The sequence below is a fragment of the Stenella coeruleoalba genome (assembly GCF_951394435.1).
Source record: "Stenella coeruleoalba genome assembly, chromosome: X".
Lineage (NCBI taxonomy): Eukaryota > Metazoa > Chordata > Mammalia > Artiodactyla > Delphinidae > Stenella > Stenella coeruleoalba.
This window is the reverse complement of record NC_137152.1, coordinates 65,983,004-66,005,452: the sequence shown is the minus strand read 5'-3', so window position 1 is coordinate 66,005,452 and position 22,449 is coordinate 65,983,004. Positions and strand designations below refer to the sequence as shown.

General features: G+C 37.7%; 1 protein-coding gene across 1 annotated transcript in view; it reads right to left on the bottom strand.

Annotated features, from left to right (window-relative positions):
• Nucleotides 1-2,569: 2,569 nt before the first annotated feature.
• CYLC1 (cylicin 1) overlaps nucleotides 2,570-22,449 on the bottom strand; it is a gene marked incomplete at both ends in the record, with an annotated part of 147,444 nt that continues 127,564 nt past the window's right edge. Inside the window, 1 exon segment of the mRNA XM_079910978.1 lies at nucleotides 2,570-2,602. Coding sequence (XP_079767104.1) covers nucleotides 2,570-2,602 — 33 coding nt within the window.

The window sequence follows — 22,449 nt, the reverse complement described above, 5'->3', positions numbered from 1 at the left end:
TATAGGAGGGTTCCCTTTTATCCACACCCTTCCCAGAATTTACTATTTGTAGACATTTTTTTTCTTTTTGGCCATGCTGCATGGCTAGTGGGATCTTATTTCCCTGACCAGGGATTGAACCAGTACCCTCGGTAGTGAAAGCGTCGAGTCCTAACCACTGAACTACCAGAGAATTCCCATTTGTAGACTTTTTGATGATAGCCATTATGACTGTTGTGAAGTGATACTTCATTATAGTTTTGATTTGCATTTCTCTTATAATTAGTGATATTTAGCATATTTTCACGTGTCTGTTGGCCATCTGTATGTCTTTTTTGGAGAAGAAGTATTTATCCGTTCTCTTTTAAATTTCCCCTAAGGAGGAGAAGCCCAGGGAAACTTTGGAGGAGTTAATATGGAGGTAGAAGTGGATCTGTGTAGTGATAGTCCTGATGTGAGGAGTGTAGTCACCTGACAGCTTCTAACTGCTGCAAATTTGAGATCCACCAGTGCGTAAGCTGCAGCCACACTCTCACTAGACTGTTCTCAGCCAGTAATTGAGCACCATGGGGACACTAAGACCAGGATATTTCAACCCAACACAGACTCCCTCACTCCTCATTGGCCTGGTTGAGACTTTCTCTGAGTTACAGCAGTGTCAGGTTCTTCCTACTCACCTCTCCTTTCTTTCCTTTCTGCTTTCATAGAGGTTAGAATTTCATGATAGTCTGAAGGCTCTCCCCACCTACTCCTGCTCCCTTTCTCCTTTACTCCTCATCAGTGTTTCTCTCAATAAGTCTTTTATACTTCTCATTATATTTTAGCTTTTGATTCCTGGAGAATCGCTGGGGCTTCAGGGGAGAAGGTCAGAGTGACATTTAAGGTGGAGGGTGAACAGTGAGGTGCCACTTACCAACTGTTTTGGAAGTATTTTATCAAACCGTATGGCTCTATTCATGCATACTAGCTGAATATCAGTATAGGAACTAAACTTCATCCTTGTCCCTTATCTATTCATTTCTCCAAGCACCATTCCTCCTTTATATGTAATTACTTTTATTATTTTATTTTGTATCCTTCCAAGGTTTCTTTATGTGAAATATCTATATATTCCCTCTCCCCCTTTCGGAAAAATACTATAGCTCATAGAGCATATACTCTTTTCTGCACACTGATTTTTTTCACTTAAATTTATACTGGGCATCTTTCCATCTCTCACTACATAGAGAGCTTCCTTATTCTTTTTCACATTCACATGACATTCCACTGTGGTGAAGCATTTTTATATATTCAACCAATCACTTATTGACAGATGATTGGATTGTTTCTAAACTTTTTGTATTTACAATGTTTCAATGAAAAACCTTTTATATGTCATTTAGGGCACGTGTAAATTTATCAAAAAGGCTATAAAAGTGATACCTATTTAAGAATTGGATCCGAAATCTAGTAATTTCTGAGAATAAATGGAAATCAATATTATAATAAAAAAAAACAGAAAGCAGACTAGGTGAAGCGAAGGAGACTGCCAAATTCATATATATTTGTAATTCTATCTGTAGATCTATCATTGTTATAGATTTAATGTTTGTGTACTCTTCAAAATTCATTATGTTAAAATCCTAATGCCTAATATGATGGTATTAGTGCAGGGCCTAATCCAACAAGAGTAGGAATTTTGGGAAGTGCTTTGGGATGGTGGAGCCCTCATGAATGGGATTAACACTTTTATAAAAGAGACCCTACAGAACTCCTTAGTCCACTTCCACTATGCGAGGACACAGTGAGAGGATCCATCTATGAAGCAGAAAGTGGGCTCTCACCAGACACTGAATATTCAGTGCTTTGTCTTGGACTCCCCAGCCTCCAGAGCTTTGAGAAATAAATTTTTGTTGTTTATAAGCTACCAAGTTTATGGTATTTTTGTTATAGCAGCCTGAACAGACTATCTGTCTCTATGTATGTATCTATTTATTTATCTTTCTTTCCACATCACTTTCCTCTCTTCGGAAAGAATGTGACAAGCATATTCATGGAAATATGTAAAAGGTTGATAAATGTGTCTTATTCTTCGAGGGTCCCTTGCAGTTTATCATTAAATAAAGTAAAAAATTGAAGAAAAATATCTAAATGTAAATGATTGCATTTGGAATTCTGTATATGTATGTGGCAGGTGGGGATTACTATCTACATATAGCTCTCTATTTCTTTTAAGTGTGTGAAATATCTGGTACCTTCCATTTTCTTTATTTTTTCTAAATATAAAATAAAAGAGAAATTTAACAGAACATGGTAAGAGCATCCCAAAGAAGATTGCTAAGTTTCAACCTAAAGTCAAAAACAGCTTCCAAAGTGAAAGGGTGTAAAATGCTGCAGTATTTTGGTTTGAGTACTTCAGGCTTTTAGTAAATAAAGCACACATCTCTATAAATAACCTTTATAAATTACATGTAAAAAATTCAGCTCCTGGTACTCACAGAAGACTTGTTTTTATTTATTACAGTTTCACAGAAGTAGAAATGCTCACCTGAGAGTAGCTAGTGTTAACTGTGGTAAGGACAGTCTGTGAAATGAAGTGCTCAGTTGTTCTTTAAAGCAGCTTGTGAATCCATTTTGCTTCAGACTGAGGAATAAAGTAGAAAAAATTAAAATAAAAAGTAAAACTTTTCAATCTACTAATTATAGAGAGTTCCCAGTGTGTTAAGGACCACAATGAAACACAAAATGTGATAGGTGGAAGGGAACTTGGATATTATTTTTATTATTTCTTATTAAAAATGCAGGTCCCTGGACCCAACTCCAGACCTACCAAGTAAAAGTCTGAAGTGGAGTCAGCAATGTACCTGTTCAACAATTTCTATGCATGATCCTAATGTCCACTGAAAGATGTGACATATTGAATGCTAGTCCAACCACCAGCATTTGTGTAGGAACCAGGTCCTAGGCAATGTTACATTATGAATCTAAGATCTCACAACTATTTTAATGGACTAGAATTTCGAAAATTGATAATATAAAAACATAAAAATACAGTTAAAATACTGATAGTCTCTCCAAATTCTACCACATTAATACAAGTATTTTCACATTTGCATATTACTGTCTACCCGTGTCCTCAAACATGCAGATTGTTCTTAGTTGCAAACTCAGTGTATTTTCCCCTATTTTTCTTAACATTATAGTATAAACATTTCCCTCTAATTCTCAAGGTTTCACAATTAGTATTTCAATGAATGCATACTATATTTTATATTTTAGTAAACTACAGTCCTAATTTCATACATTTAGTTTAATTCCAAAGTTTTCCTCCTACAGAGTATTGCAATCATCATCTTCATGCCCAGAGTTTTTTTTTTTCCTTCAGATATTTTTATTACAATACATTTCTATTAATGAGATTACTGAGTCAAATAGTATTTTCCCATTTGTGACATTTCCTATATGGTACCATCTATGCCCAGAGGATGGTTAAACAAGTTTATGCTGTCCTTCTTTTGCCATCTTCAGGGAATTAATGTACCACTGTCCCTGAAGCATCAACAGCTCCAAAAAGATATATATATATCTCACATAGATAATACATATAAAATTTATATGTTATGTATTTATAAAATTTAGGCATATATGTGTATATATATATATGTATATATGATTGTAATATTAGATAAGAAATGATCTTGGCATTTTTCACAGAACGAGAAAAAAAATTTCACAATTTATATGGAAACGTAAAAGGCCCCAAATAGCCAAAGCAATCTTGAGAAAGCAAAACGGAGCTGGAGGAATCAGGCTCCCTGATTTCAGACTATACTACAAGGCTACATTAATCAAGACAGTATGGTACTGGCACAAAAACAGAAATATAGATCAATGGAACAGGATAGAAAACTCAGAGATAAACCCACGCATATATGGTCACTTTATTTGTGATAAAGGAGGCAAGAATATAAAATGGAGAAAAGACTGCCTCTTCAATAAGTGGTGCTGGGAAAACTCGACAGTTACATGTAAAGGAATGAAATTCGAACACTCCCTAACACCATACACAAAAATAAATTCAGAATGGATTAAAGACCTAAATGTAAGCCCAGGCACTATAAAACTCTTAGAGGAAAACATAGACAGAACACTCTAATGACATAAATCACAGCAAGATCCTATTTGACCCACCTCCTAGAGAAATGGAAATAAAAAAAAAAACAAATGGAACCTAATGAAACTTAAAAGCTTTTGCACAGCAAAGGAAAACATAAACAAGATGAAAAGACAACCCTCAGCATGGGAGAAAATATTTGCAAAGGAAGCAACTGGCAAAGGATTAATCTCTAAAATTTACAAGCAGCTCATGCAGCTCAATATCAAAGAAACAAGAACCCAATCCAAAAATGAGCAGAAGACCTAAATAGACATTTCTCCAAAGAAGATATACAGATTGCCAAAAACACGTGAAAGAACGCTCAACATCACTAATCATTAGAGAAATGCAAATAAAAACTACAAAGATGTATAACCTCACACCACTCAGAATGCTCATAATCAAAAAAAAAAATCTAAAAACAGTAAATGCTGGAGAGGGTGTGGAGAAAAGGGAACCCTCTTGCACTGTTGGTGAGAATGTAAATTGATACGGCCACTATGGAGAACAGTATGGAGGTTCCTTAAAAAACTACAAGTAGAACTACCATATGACCGAGCAATCCCATTACTGGGCATATACCCTGAGAAAACCATAATTTAAAAAGAGTCATGTACCACATTATTCATTGCAGCTCTATTTACAATAGCCAGTAGATGGAAGCAACATAAGTGTCCATCGACAGATGAATGGATAAGGAAGATGTGGCACACACATACAATGGATTATTACCCAGCCATAAGAAGAAACGAAATTGAGTTATTTGTAGTGAGGTGGATGGACCTAGAGTCTGTCATACAGAGTGAAGTAAGTCAGAGAGAGAAAAACAAATACCATATTCTAACACATTTTTATGGAATTAAAAAAAAAAGATTACGAAGAACCTAGGGTCAGGATGGGAATAAAGATACAGACCTACTAGAGAATAGACTTGACATGGGAGGGGGAAGTGTAAGCTGTGACAAAGTGAGAGAGGGGCATGGACATAAATACACTACCAAATGTAACATCGATAGCTATCGATAGCTAGTGGGATGCAGCCACATAGAACAGGGAGATCAGCTCAGTGCTTTGTGACCATTTAGATGGGTGGGATAGGGAGGGTGGGAGGGAGACACAACAGGGAGGAGATATGGGGCTATATATATATCTATATATATATATATCTATATATCTATATCTATATATATCTGATTCACTTTGTTTTAAAGGAGAAATTAACACACAATTTTAAAGCAATTATACTCCAATAAAGATGTTAAAAAAATAAAAGAAATGATCTCTAATAGTTGCTTTGATTACTAATCATGGTTAATATTTTTACATGATTTTGTTTCTTATGCTTATTTCGTCCTGTAAAAATTCTGTTCCTGTTTATTATAAGTATCTTAATTTTATTCTCAGAAATGTGTGTTAAAAATAACACTCTTGATTCAATGTTCAGTATTCTTTCCTGCATCATGATGCTGCCCAAATAATTGGGATGAAGTGTTGACTGGATCTAGTCGTAAATATAGGTGGAATAACATATATATATATATATATATATATATATATATATATATATATATATATATATATAGTGATTTGGGAGAGGTACTAGAAATGCCACTTTCTAAAGCATTTCACATTACTCCAAATCCAAACTTTTGAAATTCATTCAGTTATATTTTGGCTTTAAGGTCTTTAAAGACCTCAAACTATAGTTAACTGCTATGGATGGATCACTTCTATGGATTGAATGTTTCCGTCCCCATAAAAAATCCATATTTTGAAGCACTAATCCCAAATGTGATGATATTCAGAGGTATGGCTTTAAGGAGATTTTTAGGTTTTGAGGAGGTCATGAAGGTGGAGCTCCCCATGATGGGATTTGTACCATTATAAGGAAATGAAGATAACAGAACTCTCTCTGTCATGTGAGGATACAGCAAGAAGGTAGCATTTACAAGCCAGGAAGAGGTCCTTTGTAAGTACCCAGTCATGATTGCACCCTGATCTTGGACTAACCTCCAAACCTGTGAGAATAAGTGTTGTTTAAGCCATCTAGTTTATGGTATTTGTTATAGCAGCCTGAGCTAAAACAGTAATCAAAATTAAACTTGTAACACTTTAATGAGGAATTAGCTTGACAATTCAGGGAATAGTAGTAGAATATTTTCCTATACATAAAAGAGATTAGGAAATGTTCAGGAAATGGAACATCATCGAAGGAAGGCAGATCATGGAATTAGAGTTTATTCTTGAGAGTCACAGGTCAGCAAGAATACATCAAAACTAACGGTGAGTGAGGGGAAAGGGGTAGATTACTTGCACACTTAGAGCACAGCAAAGCAGCAGTATACAGACACATTTATATAACAGGCAAAAAGAAATCTTTTTAAACTATATGATTTTTTAAAAAATCAAAGAAGTCATCATGGACTAAATCACTACTTTGTTCATCTTCCTTCCATTTATTTTATACTTTAGTATTTCTTAAAACGAAAACAAAACTGCTGTAGAGTTATCACAATTTTCTACTGCTGCTTTTATGTCCCTTAGAATTTCATTAGGCTTAATATGCCAGTTGCCAAGCCTGTGTCCCACCCACCATCGAATTTGTCTGGCTTCTGGTCTGGAAATTTTGTTTGTTCCCTCAGTTAATATCAAGTTAATATCATCTTTCAACGTCATACTCATATTCCATCTCATGATGCAATTTCACAGCCTGGCTATGGTATTAACGAGTTGGATATTCTTTCATAAAAACTTGCCCCATTGTCTCTGGTTTTCAAAAACATTTCTTATATTTCATGACCCAGCTCAAATATCTCCTTTTTATTTTTAATATCTTTATTGGAGTACAATTGCTTTACAATGGTGTGTTAGTTTCTGCTTTATAACAAAGTGAATCAGTTATACATATACATATGTTCCCATATCTCTCCCTTGTTGCGTCTCCTTCCCTCCCACCCTAAATATCCCACATCTCTAGGTGGTCACAAAGCACCGAGCTGATCTCCTTGTGCTATGCGGCTGCTTCCCACTAGCAATCTATTTTACATTTGGTAGTGTATATATGTCCATGCCACTCTCTCACTTTGTCACAGCTTGCCATTCCCCCTCCCCATATCCTCAAGTCCATTCTCTAGTAAGTCTGTGTCTTTATTACTGTCTTAACCCTAGGTTCTTCAGGACATTTTCTTTTCTTAAATTCCATATATATGTGTTAGCATACGGTATTTGTCTTTCTCTTTCTGACTTATTGTACTCTGTATGACAGACTCTAGGTCCATCCACCTCATTACAAATAGCTCAATTTCGTTTCCTTTTATGGCTGAGTAATATTCCATTTTATATATGTGGCACACCTTCTTTATCCATTCACCTGATGATGGAAACTTAGATTGTTTCCATCTCCTGGTTATTGTAAATAGAGCTGAAATGAACATTTTGGTACATGACTCATTTTGAATTATGTTTTTCTCAGGGTATATGGCCAGTAGTGGGATTGCTGGGTCATATGGTATTTCTATATGTAGTTTTCTAAGGAACCTCCATACTGTTCTCCATAGTGACTGTACCAATTCACATTCCCACCAGCAGTGCAAGAGTGTTCCCTTTTCTCCACACCCTCTCCAGCAGTTATTGTTTCTAGATATTTTGATGATGGCCATTCTGACTGGTGTGAGATGATGTCTCATTGTAGTTTTGATATGCATTTCTCTAATGATTAATGATGTTGAGCATTCTTTCATGTGTTTGCTGGGTGTCTGGATATCTTCTTTGGAGAAATGTCTATTTAGGTCTTCAGCCCATTTTTGGACTGGGTTGTTTATTCTTTTGTTATTGAGCTGCATGAGCTTCTTGTAAATTTTGGAGATTAATCCTTTGTCAGTTGCTTCATTTGCAAATATTTTCTCCCATTTTGAGGGTTGTCTTTTGGTCTTGTTTATGGTTTCCTTTGCTGTGCAAAAGCTTTGCAGTTCCATTAGGTCCCATCTGTTTATTTCTGTTTTTATTTCCATTTCTCTAGGAGGTGAGTCAAAAAGGATCTTGCTGTAATTTATGTCATAGAGTGTTCTGCCTATGTATTCTTCTAAGAATTTGATATTTTCTGGCCTTACATTTAGGTCTTTAATCCATTTTGAGCTTATTTTTGTGTATGGTGTTAGGGAGTGATCTAGTATCATACTTTTACATGTACCTGTCCAGTTTTCACAGCACCACTTATTGAAAAGGCTATCCATTCTCCACTGTACATTCCTGCCTCCTTTATCAAAGATAAGGAGAACATATGTGCGTGGGTTTATCTCTGGGCTTTCTACCCTGTTCCATTGATCTATATTTCAGTTTTCGTGCCAGTACCATACTCTCTTGATTACTGTAGCTTTGCAGTATAGTCTGAAGTAAGGGAGACTGATTCCTCCAGCTCCGTTTTTCTTTCTCAAGATTGCATTGGCTTTTCGGGATCTTTGGTGTTTCCATACAAACTGCGAAATTTTTTGTTCTACTTCTGTGAAAAATGTCCATGGTAGTTTGATAGGGATTTCATTGAATCTGTAGATTGCTTTGGGTAGTAGAGTCTTTTTCACAATGTGGATTCTTCCAATCCAAGAACATGGTATATCTCTCCATCTATTTGTATCATCTTTAATTTCTTTCATCAGAGTCTTTTAGTTTTCTACATACAGGTCTTTTGTCTCCTTAGGTTCGTTTATTCCTAGATACTTTATTCTTTTTGTTGCAATGGTAAATGGGAGTGTTTTCTTGATTTCACTTTCAGATTTTTCATCATTAGTGTATAGGAATGCCAGAGACTTCTGTGCATTAGTTTTGTATCCTGCTACTTTACCAAATTCAATGAATAGCTCTAGTGGTTTTCCTGTAGCATATTTAGGATTCTCTAGGTATAGTATCATGTCATCTGCAAACAGTGACAACTTTACTTCTTCTTTTCTGATTTGGATTCCTTTTATTTACTTTTCTTCTCGGATTGCTGTGGCTAAAACTTCCAAAACTATGTTGAATAATAGTGGTGAGAGTGGGCAACCTTGTCTTTTTCCTAATCTTAGAGAAAATGCTTTCAGTTTTTCACAATTGAGGACAATGTTGGCTGTGGGTTTGTCATATATGGCCTTTATTATGTTGAGGAAAGATCCCTCTATGCCTACTTTCTGCAGGGTTTTTATCATAAATGCTGTTCAATTTTGTCAAAAGCTTTCTCTGCATCTATTGAGATCACCATATGGATTTTCTCTTTCAATTTGTTGATATGATGTATCACATTGATTGATTTGCATATATTGAAGAATCCTTACATACCTTAAATAAACCCCACTTGATCATGGTGTATGATCCTTTTAATGTGCTGTTGGATTCTGTTTGCTAGTGTTTTGTTGAGGATTTTTGTATCTATGATCATCAGTGTTATTGGCCTGTAATTTTCTTTCTTTGTGACATCCTTGTCTGGTTTTGGTATCAGGGTGATGGTGGCCTCGTAGAATGAGTTTGGGAGTTTTCCTCCCTCTGCTATATTTTGGAAGAGTTTGAGAAGGGTAGGTGTTAGCTCTTCTCTAAATGTTTGATAGAATTTGCCTGTGAAGCCATCTGGTCATGGGCTTTTGTTTGTTGGAAGATTTTTAAACAGAGTTTCACTTTCAGTACTTGTGATTGGTCTTTTCATATTATCTATTTCTTCCTGATTCAGTCTTGGCAGGTTGTGCATTTCTAAGAATTTGTCCATTTCTTCCAGGTTGTCCATTTATTGGTATAGAGTTGCTTCTAGTAATCTCTCATGATCTTTTGTATTTCTGCAGTGTCAGTTGTTACTTCTCCTTTTTCATTTCTAATTCTATTGCTTTGAGTTTTCTCCCTTTTTTTCTTCATGAGTGTGGCTAATTATTTATCAATTTTGTTTATCTTCTCAAAGAAAGAGCTTTTAGTTTTACTGATCTTTGCTATCGTTTCCTTCATTTCTTTTTCATTTATTTCTGATCTGATCTTTTTGATTCCTTTATTTCTGCTAACATTGTTTTTTGTTGTTGTTGTTCTTCTTCTTTCTCTAATTGCTTTAGGTGCAAGGTTAGGTTGTTTATTCGATATGTTTCCTGTTTCTTAAGGTAGGATTGTATTGGTTTAAACTTCCCTCTTAGAGCTGCTTTTGTTGCATCCCACAGGATTTGGGTCGTCGTGTCTCCATTGTCATTTGTTTCCAGGTATTTTTTGATTTCCTATTTGATTTCTTCAGTGATCACTTCGTTATTAAGTAGTGTATTGTTTAGCCCCCATCTGTTTTTATTTTTTACAGATCTTTTTCTGTAGTTTATATCTAGTTTCATAGCATTGTGGTCGGAAAAGATACTTGATACAATTTCAATTTCTTTAATTTACCAAGGCTTAATTTGTGACCCAAGATATGATCTATCCTGGAGAATGTTCCATGAGCACTTAAGAAAAATGTGTATTTTGTTGTTTTTGGATGCAATGTCCTATAAATATCAATTAAATCCGTCTTGTTTAATGTATCATTTAAAGCTGTGTTTCCTTATTTATTTTCATTTTGGATAATATGTCTATTGGTGAAAGTGGAGTGTTAATGTCCCCTACTATGAATGTGTTACTGTCGATTTCCCCTTTTATGGCTCTTAGTATTTGCCTTATGTATTGAGGAGCTCCTATGTTGGGTACATAAATATTTACAATTGTTATATCTTCTTCTTGGATCTATCCCTTGATCGTTATGTATTGTCCTTCTTTCTCTCTTCTAATAGTCTTTATTTTAAAGTCTCTTTTGTTTGATATGAGAATTGCTACTCCAGTTTTCTTTTGGTTTCCATTTGCATGGAATATCATTTTCCATCTCCTCACTTTCAGTCTGTATGTGTCTCTAGGTCTGAAGTGGATCTCTTGTAGATAGCATATATATGGGCCTTGTTTTTGTATCCATGCAGCCAGTCTGTGTCTTTTGGTGGGAGCATTTAATCCATTTACATTTAAGGTAATTATCAATATGTATGTTCATATTCTTATTTTCTTAATTGTTTTGTGTTTGTTATTGTAGGTCTTTTCCTTCTCTTGTGTTTCTTGCCTAGAGAACATCCTTTCACATTTGTTGTAAAGCTGGTTTGGTGGTGTTGATGTCTCTGAGCTTTTGCTTGTCTGTAAAGGTTTTAATTTCTCCAACAAATCTGAATGAGATCCTTGCTTGGTAGCATAATATTGGAGGTAGGTTTTTCTCCTTCATCACTTTAAATATGTCCTGCCAGTCCCTTCTGGTTTGCAGAGTTTCTGCTGAAAGATCACCTGTTAACCTTATGGGCATTCACTTGTGTGTTATTTGTTGCTTTTCTCTTGCTACTTATAATATGTTTTCTTTGTATTTAATTTTTGACAGTTTGATTAATATGTGTCTTGGCATGTTTCTCCTGGGATTTATCCTGTATGGGACTCTCTGTGTTGCCTGCACTTTATTAACTCTTTCCTTTCCCATATTAGGGAAGTTTTCAACTATAATCTCTTCAAATATTTTCTCAAGCCCTTTCTTTTTCTCTTCTTCTTCTGGAACCCCTATAATTCAAATGTTGGTGCGTTTAATATTGTGCCAGAGGTCTCTGACACTGTCCTCAATTCTTTTCATTCTTTTTTTCTTTATTCTGCTCTGTAGAGTTTTTTCCAATATTCTATCTTCCAGGTCACCTATCTGTTCTTCTGCCTCAGTTATTCTCCTATTGATCCCTTCTAGAATACTTTTTGTTTCATTTATCGTTTCATTTCATTTATTGTTCATCGTTGCTTGTTTCATCTTTAGTTCTTCTAGGTCCTTGTTAAATGTTTCTTGCATTTTCACTATTCTATTTTCAAGATTTTTGATCATCTTTTCTATCATTTGTTCTGAATTTTTTTTTCAGGTAGACTGCCTATTTCCTCTTCATTTGCTAGGTCTGGTGGGTTTTTATCTTGCTCCTTCATCTGCTGTGTGCTTTTCTGTATTCTCATTTTGCTTATGTTACTGTGTTTGCGGTCTCCTTTTTGCAGGCTGAAGGTTCATATTTCCCTTTGTTTCTGGTGTCTGTCCCCAGTGTCTAAAGTTGGTTCAGTTGGTTGTGTAGGTTTCCTGGTGGACGGGACTAGTGCCTGTGTTCTGGTGAATGAGGCTGGATCTTGTCTTTCTGGTGGGAAGGTCCATGTCTGGTGGTGTGTTTTGGGGTGTCTGTGGACTTATTATGATTTTAGGCAGTCTCTCTGCTAATGGTTGCGATTGTGTTCTGACCTGCTAGTTGTTTGGCATAGGGTGCCCAGCACTGTAGCTTGTTGGTCATTGAGTTAAGCTGGGTGTTGCTGTTGAGATGGAGATCTCTGGGAGGTTTTTCCATTTGATATTACACAGAGCTGGGAAGTCTCTTGTGGACCAGTGTCCTCAAGTTGTCTCTCCCACCTCAGTGGCACAACCCTGACTCCTGGCTTCATCACAAAGAGCCTTTCATCCACATGGCTCAGAATAAAATGGAGAAAAAGTAGAAAGAATGAAAGAAAGAAAGAGGATAAAATAAAATAAAGTAAGGTAAAATAAAATAATGTTATTTAAATAAAAAGATAAATATTAAGAAAAAAAATTTAAGTAAAAGAGAAAAAAATGGACAGATAGAACCCTAGGACAAATGGTGAAAGCAAAGCTATACAGACAAACTCTCACACAGAAGCATACACATACACACTCACAAAAAGAGGAAAAGGGAAAAAATACTAAATCTTGCTCTCAAAGTTCACCTCCTCAATTTGGGATGATTCGTTGTCTATTCAGGTATTCCACAGATGCAGGGTACATCAAGTTGATTGTGGAGATTTAATCTGCTGTTCTTGAGGCTGCTGGGAGAGATTTCCCTTTCTCTTCTTTGTTCGCACAGCTCCTGGTTTTCAGCTTTGGATTTGGCCCCGCCTCTGCATGTAGGTCGCTGGAGGGCGTCTGTTCTTCACTCAGACCAGACGGGGTTAAAGGAGCCACTGATTCAGGGGCTCTGGCTCACTCAAGCCAGGAGGAGGGAGGGGTATGGTGTGCAGGCGAGCCTGCATCCGCAGAGACCAGTGTGACGTTGCACCAGCCTGAGGTGCACCATGCATTTTCCCGGGTAAGTTGTCCCTGGATCTCGGGACCCTGGCAGTGGCAGACTGCACAGTATCTCCAGAAGGGAGGTGTGGAGAGTGACCTGTGCTCACACACAGGCTTCTTGGTGGCGGCAGCAGCAGCCTTAGTGTCTCATGCCCGTCTCTAGTGTCCGTGCTGTTAGCCGTGGCTTACGCCCATCTCTGGAGCTCCTTTAAGCAGTGCTCTTAATCCCCTCTCCTCGAACGCCAGGAAACAAAGAGGAGAAAATGTCTCTTGCCTCTTTGGCAGGTCCAGACTTTTCCCCGGACTCCCTCCCGGCTAGCCGTGTTGCACTAACCCCTTCAGGCTGTGTTCATGCCACCAGTCCTCTCCCTGTGCACCGACTAAAGCCCGAGTCTCAGCTCCCAGACCCCACCCACTCCGGCAGGTGAGCAGACAAGCCTCTCGGGCTGGTGAGTGCCAGTTGGCACCGATCCTCTGTGCTGGTTTCTCTCTGCCTGCCCTCCGCACGCCTGTGGCTGCACTCTCCTCTGTGGCTCCATATCTCTCCCCCTCCGCCGCCCGCAGTCTCCACCCACGAGGGGGCTTCTAGTGTGTGGAAATCTTTCCTCCTTCATGGCACCCTCCCACTGGTGCAGGTCCCATCCCTATTCTTTTGTGTCTGTTTATTCTTCTTTTATTTTGCCCTATCCAGATACGTGGCGAATTTCTTGCCTTTTGGGAGGTCTGAGGTCTTCTGCCAGCGTTCAGTAGGTGTTCTGTAGGAGTTGTTCCACGTGTAGATGTATTTCTGATGTATCTGTGGCGAGGCAGGTGATCTCCGCGTCTTACTCTTCTGCCATCTTACCCCCTCCTCAATATCTCTTTTTTTACCCTTGTTGAATGAGTGAACGAATAAGTTAATTCATGAACTGGGCACACTAAAAATTATACTATATAGTATCATCTGCATTCTTAAAAGTGCCCAGCTATTCTTTCATTCATTTCTTGCTAATTTCTAATAAATTACAAATTATTGACTTATTAAATAAATCTTGAGTGCCAGCCACTCTCTTGGGAATATTCGTAAAGAAACAAAATGTCTTATCCTCACAGAGTTTACTTTTTACCACAGGATACACAAAATAAACATAACAAATAAGTAAATTACACTGTGGAAAGCAGGAAATTTCATAGGAAAAAAGTACATGTAGGGGTGGGGACTGTTGCTATTTTAGATAGTGTGGTTAGATTAACTTCATTGAAAAATTGATATTTGAGCAAATATTTGAAAGAGAAAATTAACCACATGGAAATCTGAGGAAATAACATTCTAGATAGAGAAATGGACCAGTGAAAAAAGCCCTAAATAATATTCCTGGGATGTGTGGAAGGATGACAATATGGCCTCATCAGATTGATGAAGAGGAAAAGATGAGATCAGAGAGAACAGCAGGTCAGATTATCTAGGAACTTGTTGGCAATAGTAAGTAGTTTGACATTAATTCTGAGTGAAATGAAGTATTAGAGTTTATTATTGTTTTTTTCATGTTAGTTTCTCTTAGATTTAACTTAACTTTGTTAATTCTAAATATATTTTTAAACAACTTTATTGATTAAATGTATGTTCAATAAAATTTATCCATTTAATTTAATCCATTTTAACAACTTGCTGAGATTTGTCAGACACACACATTTGTCAAAGCACTGCCACAACCAAGATTCAGAACATTTCACTCACTCCTGAAAGGTGCTCTACAAATTTTTAAGCAGAGGAATGACGTGTTCTGATGTACGTTTTCTAAAGGAACACTCTATTTACAATGTTGTGGATATAAAGAGTAAAGGTTAAAAGCTGGAAGATCTCTTAGGAGGCTACTGTAGTACTACAAGAGAGAGAAAATAGTGGCTGAGAGCAGGATGGCAGCAGTGTGGTTGACAAGTGGTCAGATTTTAGACATACCTTGAGTCAACAGGATCCAACAAGGTTTGTGAAAGAAAAAGAATTAAGATGTCTCTAACGTAACTTCCTTTTATTCTTAATGAAAATGAGTCTTGATTTTAGTGTTTTCTGTAATCTTTTGATAGATAACTATTATCGAGACAAGGGAATCCTCTATTCCTTTTTTTAAAAAAAAATATTTAATGGAGTATAATTGCTTTACAATGGTGTGTTATTTTCTGCTTTATAACAAAGTGAATCAGTTATACATATACATATGTTCCCATATCTCTTCCCTCTTGCATCTCACTCCCTCACACCCTCCCTATACCATCCATCTAGGTGGTCACAAAGCACCGAGCTGATCTCCCTGTGTGATGCGGCTGCTTCCCACTAGCTATCTATTTTATGTTTGGTATTGTATATATGTCCATGCCACTCTCTCACTTTGTCACAGCTTACCCTTCCCTATCCCCATATCCTCAAGTCCATTCTCTAATAGGTCTGTGTCTTTATTCCTGTTGAACCCACAGGTTCTTCATGACATTTTTTTTTCTTAGATTCCATATATATGTGTTAGTATACGGTATTTGTCTTTCTCTTTCTGACTTACTTCACTGTGTATGACAGACTCTAGGCCCATCCACCTCACAACAATAACTCAATTTCGTTTCTTTTAATGGCTGAGTACTATTCCATTGTATATATGTGCCACCTCTTCTTTATCCATTCACCCGATGATGGACAGTTAGGTTGATTCCATATCCTGGCAATTGTAAATAGAGCTGCAATGAACATTTCGGTACATGACACTTTTTGAATTATGGTTTTCTCAGGGTATATGCGCATAGTGGGATTGCTGGGTCATATGGTAGTTCTTTATCTAGTTTTCTAAGGAATCTCCATACTGTTCGCTATAGTGGCTGTACCAATTCACATTCCCACCAACACTGCAAGAGTGTTCCATTTACTCCAAATGCTCTCCAGCATTTATTGTTGCTAGATTTTTTGATGATGGCCATTCTGACTGGTGTGAGATGATATCTCATTGTAGTTTTGATTTGAATTTCTCTAATGATTAATGATGTTGAGAATTCTTTCATGTGTTTGTTGGCAGTCTGTATATCTTCTTTGGAGAAATATCTATTTAGGTCTTCTGTCCATTTTTGGATTGGGTTGTTTGTCTTTTTGTTATTGAGCTGCATGAGCTGCTTATAAATTTTGGAGATTAATCCTTTGTCAGTTACTTCACTTGCACATACTTTCTCCAGTTCTGAGGGTTGTCTTTTGGTCTTGTTTATGGTTTCCTTTGCTGTGCAAAAGCTTTGAAGTTTCATTAGGTCCCATTTGTTTATTTTTGTTTTTATTTCCATTTCTCTAGGAGGTGTGTCAAAAAGGATCTTGCTGTGATTTATGTCATAGAGAATTCTGACTATATTTTCCTCTAAGAGTTTGATAGTTTCTCACTTTATATTTAGGTCTTTAATCCATTTTGAGTTTATTTTTGTTTATGGTGTTAGGGAGTGTTCTAATCTCATACTTTTACATGTACGTGTCCAGATCTCCCAGCACCACTTATTGAAGAGGCTGTCCTTTCTCCACTGTACATTCCTGCCTCCTTTATCAAAGATAAGGGGACCATATGTGTGTGGGTTTATCTCTGGGCTTTATATCCTGTTCCATTGATCTATATTTCTGTTTTTGTGACAGTACCATACTGTCTTGATTACTGTAGCTTTGTAGTATAGTCTGAAATAAGGGCACCTGATTCCTCCAGCTCCATTTTTTGTTCTCAAGACTGCTTTGGCTATTCAGGGTCTTTTGTGTTTCCATAAATATTGTGAAATTTTTTATTCTAGTTCTGTGAAAAATGCCAGTGGCAATTTTGTATGGATTGCATTGAATCTGTAGACTGCTTTGTGTAGTAGAGTCATTTTCACAATGTTGATTCTTCCAATCTAAGAACATGGTATATCCCTCCAACTATTTCTATCATTTTTAATTTCTTACATCAGTGTCCTATAATTTTCTGCATAGAGGTCTTTTGTCTCCTTAGGTAGCTTTATTCTAAGATATTTTATTCTTTTTGTTGCAGTGAAAATGGGAGTGTTTTCTTGATTTCAATTTCAGAATTTTCATCATTAGTGTCTACGAATGCCAGAGATTTCTGTGTATTAATTTTGTATCCTGCCACTTTACCAAATTCATTAATTAGCTCTAGTAGTTTTCTGGTAGCATCTTTAGGATTCCCTATGCAAAATATCATGTCATCTGAAAACAGTGACAGTTTTACTTCTTCCTTTACGATTTGGATTCCTTTTTTTTTTTTTTTTTTCTGCAGTACACAGGCCTCTCATCATTGTGGCCTCTCCCGTTGTGGAGCACAGGCTCTGGACACGCAGATCCAGTGGCCAGGGCTCCCGGGTCCAGCCGCTCCGCGGCATGTGGGATCCTCCCAGACCAGGGCACGAACCCGAGTCCCCTGCATCGGTAGGCAGACTCTCAACCACTGCACCACCAGGGAAGACCTGGATTCCTTTTATTTCCTTTTCTTCTCTGATTGCTGTGCCTAAAACTTCCAAAACTATGTTGAATACTAGCGGTGAAAGTGGGCACCCTTTTCTTGTTCTTGATTTTAGTGGAAATGGTTTCAGTTTTTCACCATTAAGGATGATGTTGGCTGTGGGTTTGACATATATGTCCTTTATTATGTTGAGGAAAGTTCCCTCTATGCCTTCTTTCTGCAGGAATTTTATCATAATAGGTGTTGAATTTTGTCGAAAGCTTTCTCTGCATCTATTGAGATGATCATATGGTTTTTCTCCTTCAGTTTTTTTAATATGGTGTATCACATTGATTGATTTGCGTATATTGAAGAATCCTTGCCTCCTGGAATAAAATCCGCTTGATCATGTTGTATAACCTTTTAATGTGCTGTTGGAATCCGTGTGCTAGTATTTTGTTGAGGATTTTTGCCTCTATGTTCATCAGTGATACTGGCATGTAGTTTTCTTTCTTTGTGACATCCTTCTCTGGTTTTGGTATCAGGGTGACAGTGGACTCACAGAATGAGTTTGGGAGTGTTCCTCCCTCTGCTATATTTTGGAAGAGTTCGAGAAGGATAGGTGTTAGCTCTTCTCTAAATGTTTGATAGAATTCGCCTGTGAAGCCTTCTGGTCCTGGGCTTTGGTTTGCTGGAAAATTTTTAATCACAGTTTCAATTTCAGTGCTTGTGATTGGTCTCTCATATTTTGTGTTTCTTCCTGATTCAGTTTTGGCAGATTGTGCATTTCTAAGAATTTTTCCATTTCTTTCATGTTGTCCATTTTATTGGCATAGAGATGCTTGTAGTAATCTCTCATGATCTTTTGTATTTCTGCAGTGTCATTTGTTACTTCTCCGTTTTCAATTCTAATTCTATTGATTTGAGTCTTCTCCCTTTTTTGCTTGATGATTCTGTCTAATGGTTTATCAATTCTGTTTATCTTCTCAAAGAACCAGCTTTTAGTTTTATTGATCTTTGCTATTATTTCCTTCATTTCTTTTTCATTTATTTCTGATCTGATCTTTATGATTTATTTATTTTGCTAACCTTGGGGGTTTTTCATTCTTCTTTCTCTAATTGCATTAGGTGCAAGGTTATGTTGTTTATTCGAGATGTTTCCTGTTCCTTAAGGTAGGATTGTATTGCTATAAACTTCCCTCTTAGAAATGCTTTTGCTGCATCCCATAGGTTTTGGGTGTCGTGTCTCCATTGTCATTTGTTTCTAGGTATTTGTTCAATTCCTCTTTGATTTCTTCAGTGATCACTTCGTTATGAAGTAGTGTATTGTTTAGCCTCCATGTATTTGTATTTTTTACAGAACTTTTCCTGTAATAGGTATCTAGTCGCATAGCATTGCGGTTGGAAAAGACTTCATACAATTTCAATTTTCTTAAATTTACTAAGGCTTGAGTTGTAACTGAAGATATGATCTATCCTGCAGAATATTCCATGAGCACTTGAGAAAAGTGTGTATTCTGTTGTTTTTGGATGGAATGCCTTATAAATATCAATTAAATCCACCTTGTTTAATGTATCATTTAAAGCTTTTGATTCCTTAATTATTTTCATTTTGGTTGATCTCTCCATTGGTGAAAGTGGGGTGTAAAAGTCCCCTAGTATGAATGTGTTACTGTCTATTTCCCCTTTTATGGCTGTTAGTGTTTGCCTTATGTATTGATATGCTGCTATGTTGGGTGTATATATATTACAATTGCTATGTTTTCTTCTTGGAATGATCCCTTAATCATTATGTAGTGTCCTTCTTTGTCTCTTGTAATAGTCTTTATTTTAATGTCTATTTTGTCTGCTATGAGAATTGGTACTCCAGCTTTCTTCTGATTTCCATTTGCATGGATTATCTTTTTCCATCCCCTCACTTTCAGTCTGTATGTGTCCCTAGGTCTGTAGTGGGTCTCTTGTAGACAGCATATATATGGGTCTTGTTTTTGTATCCATTCAGCCAGTCTGTTTCTTTTGGTGGGAGCATTTAGTCCATTTACATTTAAGGTAATTATCGATATGTATGTTCCTATTCCCATTTTCTTAATTGTTTTGGGTTTGTTATTGTAGGTCATTTCCTTCTCTTGTGTTTCTTGCCTAGAGAAGGTTCTTTAGCATTTGTTGTAAAGCTGGTTTGGTGGTGCTCAACTCTCTGATCTTTTGGTTGTCTGTAATGTTTTTAATTTGTCCATCAAATCTGAATGAGATGCTTGCTGGGTAGAGCAATCTTGGTTGTAGGTTTTTCTCCTTCATCACTTTAAATATGTCCTGCCACTCCCTTCTGGCTTGCAGAGTTTCTGCTGAACGATCACCTGTTAATGTTATGGGGATTCCCTTGTGGGTTATTTGGTTTTTTTCCCTTACTGCTTTTAATATGTTTTCTTTGTATTTAATTTTAACCATTTTATTTATATATGTCTTGGCATGTTTCTCCTTGGATTTATACTGTATGGGACTCTCTGTGCTTCCTGGACTTGATTAACTCTTTCCTTTCTGATATTAGGGAAATTTTCAACTATAATCTCTTCAAATATTTCTCAGTCCCTTTCTTTTCCTCTTCTTCTTCTGGGACCCATATAATTCGAATATTGGTGCATTTAATGTTGTCCCAGAGGTCTCTGAGACTGTCCTCAGTTCTTTTCATTCATTTTTCTTTATTCTGCTCTGCAGTAATTTTTTCCACTGTTTTATCTTCCAGATCACTTATCCGGTCTTCTGCCTCAGTTATTCTGCTATTGATCCATTCTAGAGTATTTTTAATTTCATTTATTGTGTTGTTCATCATTGCCTACTTCATCTTTAATTCTTCTACGTCCTTGTTAAATGTTTCTTGCATTTTCTCTATTCTATTTGCAAGATTTTGGATCATCTTTACTATCATTATTCTGAATTCTTTTTCAGGTAGACTGCTTATTTTCCCTTCATTTGTTAGGTCTGGTGTGTTTTTATGTTGCTCCTTCATCTGCTGTGTGTTTTTCTGTCTTCTCATTTTGCTTCTTACTGTGTTTGTGGTCACGTTTTTGCAGGCTGCAAGTTCATAGTTCCCCTTGTTTTGGTGTCTGTCCCCAGTGGCTAAAGTTGGTTCAGTGGGTTGTGTAGGTTTTCTGGTGGAGGAGACTAGTGCCTGTGTTCTGGTGGATGAGGCTGGATCTTGTCTTTCTGGTGGGCAGGTCCACGTCTGTTGGTGTGTTTTGTGGTGTCTGTGGCCTTATTCTGATTTTAGGCACCCTCTCTGCTAATCAGTGGGGTTTTCTTCCTGTCTTGCTAATTGTTTGGCATAGGTTGTCCAGCAGTGTAGCTTGCTGGTCGTTGAGTGAAGCTGGGTGCTCGTTTTGAGATGGAGATCTCTGGGAGATATTAGCCATGTGATATTACATGGGGATGGGAGGTCTCTTGTGCTCCAGTGTCCTCAAGCTGGCTTTCCCACCTCAGAGGCACAGCACTGACTCCTTGCTGCAACACCAAGATCCTTTCATCCACATGGCTCAGAATAAAAGAGAGAAAATGTAGAAAGAAATAAAGAAGATAAAATAAAATAAAACAAGATAAAGTAAAATTATTAAAATAAAAAATAATTATTAAGAAAAAATTCTTTTTAAAAAGTAAAAAAATGAAAAATAAGTAAGTATGGGCAGAACTTTAGGACAAATGTTGAAAGCAAAGCTATACAGACAAACTCTCACACAGAAGCATACACATACACAGTCACAAAAAGAGCAAAAGGGGAATAAATAATAAATCTTGCTCTCAAAGTCCACCTCCTCAATTTGTGGTGATTAATTGTCCATTCAGGCATTCCACAGATGCAGGGTACATGAAGTTGATTGTTGATATTTAATCCACTGCTCCTGAGGCTGCTGGGTTTAATTTCCCTTTCTCTTCTTCTTTCATACAGCTCTGGGGCTCATCTTTGGATATGGCCCCACCTCTGCATGTAGGTCGCCAGAGGGTGTCTGTTCTTCGCTCAGACAAGACGGGGTTAAAGGAGCTGCTGATTCAGAGGCTCTGGCTCACTCAGGCTGGGCGGAAGGAGGGGTACGGAGTGTGGGTCGAGCCTATGGTGGCAGAGGCCAGTGGGACGTTGTACCAGTGTGACGTGCGCCATGCGTTCTTCTGGGGAAGTTGTCCCTGAATCCCAGGACCCTGGCAGTGGTGGGCTGAACAGGCTTCCCGGAAGGGAGGTGTGGATAGTGACCTGTGCTCGCACACAGGCTTCTTGCTTGTGGCAGCAGCAGCCTTAGCGTCTCATGCCTGTCTCTGTGGTCCATGCTGTTAGATGTGTCTCTCTCCCGTCTCTGGAGCTCCTTTAAGCATCTCTCTTAATCCCCTCTCCTTGAGCACTAGGAAACAAAGAGGGAAGAAAATGTCTCTTGCCTCTTTGTCAGGTCCAGAGTTTTGCCCGGATTCCTCCCAGCTAGCCGTGGTGCACTATCCCCTTCAGGCTGTGTTCACGCCACCAGTCCTCTCCCTGCGATCCGACCGAAACCCACGCCTCAGCTCCCAGCCCCCTCCCACCCCGTTGGGTGATCAGACAAGCCTCTCGGGCTGGTGAGTTCTGGTCAGAACCGATCCTCTGTGCGGGAATCTCTCTGCATTGCCCTCCGCACCACTGTTGTTGTGTTCTCCTCCACAGCTCCAAAGCTTTCCCCCTCCACCACCTGCGGTCTCTGCCCACGAAGGGGCTTCCTAGTGTGTGGAAACCTTTCCTCCTTCACAGCTCCCTCCCTGAGTTGCAGGTCCCATCCCTATTCTTTTGTCTCTGTTTTTTTCTTTTTTCTTTT